Source organism: Lipotes vexillifer, unplaced genomic scaffold, assembly GCF_000442215.2.
Source record: "Lipotes vexillifer unplaced genomic scaffold, Lipotes_vexillifer_v1.1 scaffold1130, whole genome shotgun sequence".
Classification (NCBI taxonomy): domain Eukaryota; kingdom Metazoa; phylum Chordata; class Mammalia; order Artiodactyla; family Lipotidae; genus Lipotes; species Lipotes vexillifer.
Genome location: NW_006797877.1, coordinates 324,484 through 333,630, shown reverse-complemented (window position 1 = coordinate 333,630; position 9,147 = coordinate 324,484). Strand labels below are relative to the sequence as shown.

The following is a 9,147-nucleotide window of genomic DNA, read 5'->3' as shown; positions in this document are numbered from 1 at the left end:
ACGCACACACACACCACAAAGGGCTACAGAGTATATAGATTTTGCAAAGCAGTGGCCATATCTCCCTCACATTGCCTGAAATTTCTATTAAGCATTAAATTGAAATGGGACAAATTTTTAAAAACCTGTTAAGGTTGTCCTAGGTCTTATGATTTTAATTAAAAACTAAAACAAGAAAGGAACTCAACATAAATACTTTTTGAGCTATTACTATTTTTGATGCCTTGTGCTAAATAAAGTAGCCGATAAAGTTAATTCAAAGAGAAACACAAGGAAAGGCATTTTACAGTAACACGTTGTCATCCAACAAAAATTCTGAAGTTACTCCTTTCTAAGTGAAGAACTATTTTGCTACAACAGACAGTAAGATTTTGCAAAATATGCACTCAAATTTCTCAATCTGGGTCAACCTCATGGTTGTTAAAATATGTGCATACTTTCTGGATTACGCATTATATGGAACTTTGCCCCATTGTTAGACCGTGTGTTCCAATTTTAGGTTAAAAAACAGTCACCTTACTCTTGACTCCGGTCGTCCCCTCTCCCTCACCGACAAACTTTCTGCCAACAGAGATCCACGCCTTTCGTCCTAAAAGGGGCATAACCAAAAGAGACGCGGAATCTAGATGGGTTTAAATCCTTGTGTGCTTCGGCACATGGTCTTTAATCCTGTTTTCCCCGTCACTCAAGTGCAAGGCTGCATGAGATAGCCCTACAAGGTCTCTTGCATCTGCAGACTTCTGCGATTAAAATGCATCTCTTCTTAGAAGGAATTCACAAAAAGCCCCTGCCTCTGTGGGAAATTAGCTAGCTGGGCGTTAGGCTAACCGCAGGGTAGGAGTGAATCTGGTTTCTCTTTTAAAAGTCTTCCTGGGGCTAGCATCCCACGCCAGCAACAGAGCGCGCCCAGGCACCACGTGTCTGCACCAACAGCGGGATTGGCGGAGCGCATTTTCGCGCGGCGGTCTAGACGCGCACAGTCCCGCCCAGCAGCTGGAGGAGCCGGGAGGCAGAGAGAAGAGGCCGGAGGGAGATCGCAGAGGGGAGGGGGCGGGAGGGGGGGGGGGGGGATCCCGAGGCTCCCGTGGCCGGGAATCTGGGAGGGCCTGGAGAGGCGCCAGGCGGCTAGCCTCGCCACAACTTGCCCAGAACAGACAGGCCTCACCTTCTGCGTCCTGGAAGAAGGAGCTGGCCCGCCGCTTCCCTCCCGGCTGCTCCTCGGCCTCCACGGGCCCGCCAGCGCCAGCAGCGCCCCTGGAGCCTGCGTCCCCAGCCTCGCCCCTGTCCGCCTGCAGCGCCCGGCGCCTGCCCAGGAGCGCGCAGCTGGGGTGAGTCGAGGTCAGGGATGCGCCAGGCGCCCAGGGGAAGCCGGGCCTCTGGGTGCCTGCGAAGCCCGGCCCTCCTTCCTCTTTTCCCGCTGCGAGCCGAGGCGCTGCAGACCCCGCTGGCCTGGCTGCCGCAGCCCCCCACTCCCCCGTTTGCTTGCCTTCTGAGGGGCGGCGCCGGGACCCCACTGGAGCCTGCGTTCCCCGGCCTTTGTCTTTGTGGGTTCGGCGGGTCGTCCCCATGGTGCGCCCGGGGCGGGAGGCGCTGCGCCTGGCTGGGGGCCCTGCAGAGGGAACGGGAAAGCGTGCCCCCTTCTTTCCTGTTCCGGCCATCTTGCGACTCAGATTCAGCCGAGGGGCGAGGGTGGCCAGCGGCGCGGCGCTCGGGGCCGGAGTGGTGGCGGCGAACGGAGATGGGCGCCTCGAGGCCCGCGCTCCTCCTGCCCCGAATGCAGTGGGAGCGCGCGGATACACCCCCAAGTTTCAAGGGCTTGGACCCAGAGCCCGGGGGCACAGGAAATATGAGGGGCAGGGGCCGGGAGCTGACGTTTCCTCAGCGCCTAATTCATTCGGATCATTCTTTTTTTTTTTTTAATTTGTTTAATTTACTTATTTTTGTCTAGGTCTTTGTTGCTGCCGCTGGGGTTTCTCTAGTTGCGGCCCGCAGGGGCTAGTCTTCCTTGTGGTGGGCGGGCTTCTCATTGCGGTGGCTCCTCTTGTTGCAGAGCATGGGCTCTAGGCACTAAGGCTTCAGTAGTTGCAGCATGCGGGCCCAGTAATTGTGGCTCACGGGCTCTAGAGCACAGGCTCAGTAGTTGTGGCGCACGGGCTTAGTTGCTCCGCGGCATGTGGGATCTTCCCGGACCAGGGCTCAGACCCGTGTCCCCTGCATTGGCAGGCGGATTCTTAACCACTGAGCGACGGGGGAAGCCCCTCATTCGGATCATTCTTTATCCACGTGTCCTTTTGGCAAATTCTTAACGCGCCTCTCCGTGCCTGATCTATGCCAGGTGCTGGGGATATAACGGTGAGCAAGAGAGACCACGGCCCTTGTTCCCGCTGATCCTGCAGCCCAGTGGATGGAGTCCAGGGTACATAGACCTGCCAGGTCGGTATCCTGACGTCTATTTAACAGACGGGGTCACTGAAGCCTAGAGCTGCCGTAACTTGTAGGTCAGGCAGCAAGTAAATGGAAGAATCAGACTTTGAAGCTAGATCTTTAAGACTGTCATGTTGGCTGTAGTTAATCGATAATAGCTCTTTTTCTTTCAAAATCCTGTTCAAAATTATTTGGATGCATGGCTTCTATGAAGTCTTATTAAGTGTATGCTTAGTTTCTGGATGCTTTCCTGTGGGCTTATTTCTAGTTCTCAGTGTCTAGAAAGGGCTAGAAATGTTTGACATTACAGGTTTGCTTCCAGTTACTCTGAACTGTATTTTTGTTTCTTCTGTTCTTTGGCTGTTAGGAGAGACAAAAATTTTCCTGATGGTTGGTCCAAGCAGGGACTCCCCGGTGGACTGAGGAATGGCTGGCTTTTCCTCAGTTCATCCATCTCTATGGTAACCACAGGCAGCTCCCAGAAGACCTCGAGAATGAGAGGCCTGAGGTCTACGAGTTGCTGCTAGAAATAGTTCAGCCTCTCCAGAAAACAGAATGCAGCTGCCACACAAGTTTGTAAGGTAAATACCAGGGCCCTGTAAAGTTCCCCCTCCGTATAATTGTCTTTATCTTCACATTTTGAAAAAAGTATCCTTTTGGAAAGACAAGTAAGGTATTACATAGTTGGGGAAGTTCTTTGGTTTGAAATTCTATCCGAATGTTATATCTAGGTGGCCAACCCAGAGAGGAAGAAAGACTCCATTTAAAAAAGTATCTTGGATGTAAGAAATTAGGAGGCCTTCCATCAAATATAATTAACTACACTACAAATTTAATTTTAAAAACAACTTTATTGAAGTATAATGTACAAAATGCACCATTAATTTTCAGTGTACCATTCAGTGAGTTTTGAAAAATGTATATGCCCGGATAATCAACAAGACAATCAAAATAGAGAACATTTTTTTTATTATACCCGAAAGTGTCTTCGTGCCCTTTTGCAGCTAGGCCCCTCTCCATCCCATTTAATTTTACATAGATTTGTTGCTTCACGTTTTCTGAGTTGTGCGTGAAAGAGGAGGATGAATGGTTCTTTCTAATCTCAAAATCCTAAGGCGAGGATCAGAGGCTGGCAGCTAGGATGTGGCTCCCCACGCCTTAGAGACTTGCAAGGTGGTGCCCCGCGAGCCGGCGCTCAGGAAGTGTGACCTCTCGAGGTGGACCGGTGTGTCCTCGGCTGGCTCACGACGAGTTCTTCTTTGGCCCCGCAGGGCCTTGGGCGCACGCTGACCGCGCGCTGGCCGGCTCGCACTTTGCTCCAGGTCCACGCCCGTGGCGCTGCCATAACAACGGCCTAGACGCCCAGGCCTTAGGCCGCCGCCGCCGCCGGGACCCGGCCTTCTCCCCGCTCCGAGGGGTGGGGCGGCGGCGGCCCGGGAGGCGGCCCGGGCCGGGTAGACGGGACTGCCCCCTCCTCCGAAGCCGGCAGAGGCAGCGGATTTGCTTCCAAGCATGGTAAGAGGCGGCAAGCCCGGGACGCCCGCCTGCCGATGCCGGGCTGGGGCGGCGGGGACTCCACAGAACTCCCAGCCCCCTCCGGCTCCCCCATTCTTTCTCCTTCCCGCAGCCGTTTCAGAAGCACGTCTACTACCCGCTCGCCAACAGCCTGGAGAGACCTGCCTCCGAAGCCGCCGCGGCGGGCGGGGCCGCCATGGCCTGCGGCCCCCCGAGCGCGGCTTCGGGCCCCCTGCCCTTCTTCCAGTTCCGCCCGCGGCTGGAGAGCGTGGACTGGCGGCGGCTGAGCGCCATCGACGTGGACAAGGTGGCAGGCGCCGTGGACGTGCTCACGCTGCAGGAGAACATCATGAACATCACCTTCTGCAAGCTGGAGGACGAGAAGTGCCCGCACTGCCAGTCGGGGGTGGACCCGGTGCTGCTGAAGCTCATCCGCCTGGCGCAGCTCACCATCGAGTACCTGCTGCACTCGCAGGAGTTCCTCACCTCGCAGCTGCACAACCTGGAGGAGCGGCTGCGCCTGAGCCTGGCCGAGTGCGAGCAGAGCAAGAAGCTCCTCACCAAGCAGGCCGGCGAGATCAAGTTACTCAAGGAAGAGTGTAAACGCAGGAAAAAGTTGATCTCCACCCAGCAGCTGATGATTGAGGCCAAAGCCAGCTATTACCAGGTGGGAAACTGCCTTGTGATTACCCAATAAAACCCTCAATTCCTACTGGCTGGGATATTGAGAGTCCTTTCCTACAGCACTGCCTCCTTTTTTTTTTTTTTTTTTTTTGATTTGTACTCTAAATTAGAAGAAACAGCATATATTTAAGCGAAAGAGTAATTTTAACCAACAGATAACATGGTTCATTACCTTGTGTAGACTAACATAGGGTTAATAATTAAGTAACGTTGACTGCAGTGCTTTATTGAATCATCTAAAAGCTGGTTGTTTAAGAAACTGTTTCTTCCTCCTAATCGGTGTAATGAAAAATAAACCAGGTACAAATTGCTGTTGAGCTCCGGCCCCAAATGATATGGAATGCTTAAATTTGTGGATTTTTTTCTCATTTTTAAATTTTGAAATATTTTAAAATTTACAGAAAGATTACAAAATCAGTGCAAAAACTTCCTTACACCAGTTATTAACATTTGCCACATTGGCTTTATTTTCTCTGTCTGTATATCACACTGTTACCTTTGAACCATTTGGCAGTGAGTCGCAGACTCTTAAGTATTTCAATGTGTATATTTCCTAAGCAGGAGAATACTTGCTGATATAACAATACTACTTAAAAATGTTTTAAATTTTGCCTTTTTGTTCCTAATCTCCCAACTGTTAGGGGTTAGGCATTGAACCCAAGATAAATATTGTAATTTTTGTGTGTAACAGAAATCAGCGTATTTATCTTTTTTATTGGTTAAGTGGAAGAACCAAAGAATGTTTGATGAAGATATCAAAGTAAACAATAGACTGACAAGATTGATTTCACACCCCTACATTCCAGTCATTTTGGCTAAATAGGACTTAAAAGGCCTCAGTGGATTTAGGTAATGGTGGAGCTAAAGCAGGAGTGAGTGTAGAGAACTGGGTGTAGGGCTCAGAAAACAGTGAGGTTAATAGTGCTTAAGACTGACCCAACAGGAGCCTTGAGAGAAGTGTACTTAAACTAGGTGAACAGTTGGGAAAGAATGCTGTTAGAAAGTCTTAATGTTTAGCTTTGGGTATACAACCTTTAGGTGTAGTCATCCAATGATACTTGATGTTGCTCATTGCCTATGTGTTTCATAAATGCTATTTAAAAACTAAATATTTATAAATAGTGCTGAGACAGCTCTTTAAATGTATTTATCGTAAAATGGATAGAATAGGTTCTGTTTAAAACATTAAAAAAAGTTTACCTGGCTTTGGTATTATTCAGTGAAACATTAAAACCTGTAACATAAAAATTTTATGTTTATAAACTTTTTTTCCGTTCTTTTGGTTATCATAAAAATAGCTGTTCATAAGTAAAGATTTTCAAATGTGAATGATAATATGAGGATAAAAAAGTAATGGCTCACTTTTATCAAATGAGTGGCACCTGCCAACTCTTGGCCACTCAGACTCTGAATGGTGGTGGTAGCCGTATGGTGTGCCCAGGGGTGGCCAAGAAGAGAGAGGAATGACCATACCACCTTTTCCTACTTAATGTAGTACACGTATACTCTGCCCTCTATTAAGTGACTTGCCATTGTCTCTTTATGGAGTTCTTGAGCAGTGAGAGCCTTTAGGGTGACAACTCCGGAGTTAGACTACCTGGGTTTGAATTCCGCTTATTCCTCTGTGCAAAGTCTTTTAACTTCTAAACCTCAGTTTCCTCATCTGGAAAATGAGAACATTAGTAGTAGGGTTGCTCTGAGAATCCCGTGAGATAATGCATGTATAGCACGAGGAAAGCTCAGTAAATAGCATCCAACAAGTGGATGTTGATTTCTGCAGTGGCTTCCCTGTAGTGCGCTGTGGCTGCCTGTGACCTATCTCTTTATGAATCCTCAGACCAGAAGGCCAGAGGTCACAGTGCTGAGATGCTGTGAGAATCAGTGTTTCAGGGAGGGGTAGTCAAAGCCGGCTGCTAAGAGCAGTTGGCATGTAAGCTAGCAGGGATTCCACGGTGTTATAATCTTTGTTACAGATTCATAAGCTCGGGATATTTGGCCTATAGTAAAATTTATGGGAAGTCAATTGATTTTGTTTAAATAGTTATTTGACTTTAGTCTGCAGTGTGAATTTTTATTTAAATAGAAACCTCCAACAGCCGGGGAAGTTTGATGGCCATGTGTAAAGGCCAGTGTGTACCAGTGATCTGGCTATCAAATTATTTTTAAAACTTTAAAAATTAAAAAATTCCAGTGGTTTATAATAGGACTTAGACTCTAAGAAGACGTTTCATTTTCACAGCTGGAAGACTCAGATTCCTCCCCCACACTTCAGCAACACAGATAGATTTTGGAATCTGTCAGTGAATTTCTGTCCCTTGTTCCAATTATTGAGCCCCTTGGAGTTGGAGATGAGTGTTGGGGAGTAGAAAAAGCATGCATTTTGCTGTCAGAGAGACATGGGTCAAACTGTGCAACCAATGAGGCTGCAACTTAACTTTGCTGAGCTTTGATTTCTTCATGGATAAAGTGGTTGCCATGGAAATTTTAAAAGATAGTGATGTAACAGGGCCTAGTGGGCATAGTGAAAATCTTTATCTCCTATTCTCTGTCATTGTCTTTGAGAGGTCTTAAAAAACATCTGGAGGAATCAAAAACGTCCATCCTACTCATTTAGGTAAAGGATTCTTGAGTTCTTATGTTAATTCCATTACACTAAGTATTTTTAAATTTTTAATGATTTTGGATAGAAGTGGTATTAAGACATTTACATGTTTTACATAGCATACAACCTACATGTAGTCAACATTCTGAAACCAAGTACACTGAACATAATTTGACATATTATATTCCTGGGGTTGTCATGGAAAGAGTATCAGATTCCTTTCGATGAATAGTTCATAGTACCTAATTTTTCTTAATTCATTATGTCACTTTCTGTCCTAAAGATGCTTTAAGGGAACTCCTTTGAAATAGCAGTTTATATCATTCATCTGTATATCAAACATATTTATCATATACTTAAAACTATTTTTTTAAGAAAATGCAAAGGGTTATAGGATAAAGTTTTTACAGCATTTTTTAGTTTTATAATTATCTTATTAATGGAGAAATTTGATTCTACGTGATGTAGAAGTCCTTCCCACCTTCTTACCCTGAAAGGGAACTTTATTATTTCTAAGGCAGAATCTTTGTGCAATAAGTAGGATTCCTGAACCTCCTGCTGTTTTTCATAGTAAAGAATGATCTAACTTTTATTAAGTTTCTAATTACTGTAAGATCTATTATAAAGTATGTTTTAATCCCAGTGATGGTAGATCAGATAGTTTTGGCTTTGGGGCCTGATAGACCAGTTGTTTCAGGTTTCACTAATCCATTCATTTTTTTAAAACTGACTAGTATTCCATGGTGTACATGAATCAGAGTCTGTTAACCTTTTACTTTTGTAGAATGTCTTGCCTGGAACCCGTATCTGGCTCTTATGAATAATGCTGCTATAAATATTCACTTGCAGGTTTTTGTGTGAACTTAAGTTTTTTCTTTTAGAGCAATTTTAGTTTCATTGAGGGGAAGGTACAAAATGTTTCCATATATCTCCTGCCCCTACACATGCATAGCTTCCCCCATTATCAACAGACCTAAGTATTTCATTTTGGGGGGTGCTAATGTAACTGTTATTACATTTTTAATTTCAGATTCCACTTGTTCATTACTGTTATATAGGAAAGCAGTTGACTTTTATATATTAACCTCATATCCTGCAACTTTGCTATACCTGGTTATTAGTTCCAGGAGTTTTTTGGCAATCCTTTTGGATTTTTTACACAGACGATCATGTCATCTGCAAAGAAAGACAGTTCTGTGTCTTCCTTCCCAGTCTGTATATCTTTTAATTTTTTTCTTGCCTTATTACATTAGCAAGGACTTAAAGTGCAATGTTGAAAAGCACACTCAGGGACAGTGGTTTGCCCTGTATCCTCCCCTCTCTTACAGATCCAAGAAGAGTCGTGGATTTTTCAGTCTGTTCAGCTTTTTCCTTGTTGTTAGGATGGAGTGGCGATTTTCAAGCTCCTAACATGCAGATCCAGAAACCAGAAGTCTATTAACTTTGTTTTGGTATTTTTGTCATACAAGTTTCTCATGTTGATGTAGTCAAAATGTCAGTCTTTTCTTTTTGGAGTATGAGCCCCTTCTTACCCTGAGCTCATGAGTCTTCTGTATTATTGCAATAGTTAAAATACGTATTTTCTATTTTGAGAAATTAAAAGTTACACTTCCATGTTTCCTCTTCCTTTCCTTTCTCCAGTGCTGTGTGTAGCCCAAGAGCCCCACTTACACCCGAGCCAGTGTGGGCAGTCCCTAAACTGTTGTGAGGAAACCAGAACAGTCCTCATGAGCAGAGAAGTCGTAAAAGATGCTGTAAAGATCCTCTGAAATGTAATGCTGTGAAATATGCCATAATGTTAATTTTCTGGGAAATTAGAACCTCAAGTTTTCTGATGCAATTATACTGATTAAGAGTAAGGCAAAGGGCTTCCCTGATGGCGCAGTGGTTGAGAGTCCGCCTGCCGATGCAGGGGACACGGG

General features: G+C 45.7%; 1 protein-coding gene across 1 annotated transcript in view; it reads left to right on the top strand.

Moving 5' to 3' along the window:
* The first annotated feature begins 1,108 nt into the window (after positions 1 to 1,108).
* The window catches only part of DZIP1 (DAZ interacting zinc finger protein 1), a 53,843-nt gene continuing 45,804 nt past the window's right edge, over positions 1,109 to 9,147 (top strand). The window contains exons 1-5 of the mRNA XM_007469919.1: positions 1,109 to 1,328; positions 2,336 to 2,433; positions 2,792 to 3,005; positions 3,696 to 3,939; positions 4,052 to 4,606. Coding sequence (XP_007469981.1) covers positions 3,937 to 3,939; positions 4,052 to 4,606 — 558 coding nt within the window. The 5' untranslated portion in view covers positions 1,109 to 1,328; positions 2,336 to 2,433; positions 2,792 to 3,005; positions 3,696 to 3,936. The remainder of the gene's footprint in view (positions 1,329 to 2,335; positions 2,434 to 2,791; positions 3,006 to 3,695; positions 3,940 to 4,051; positions 4,607 to 9,147) is intronic.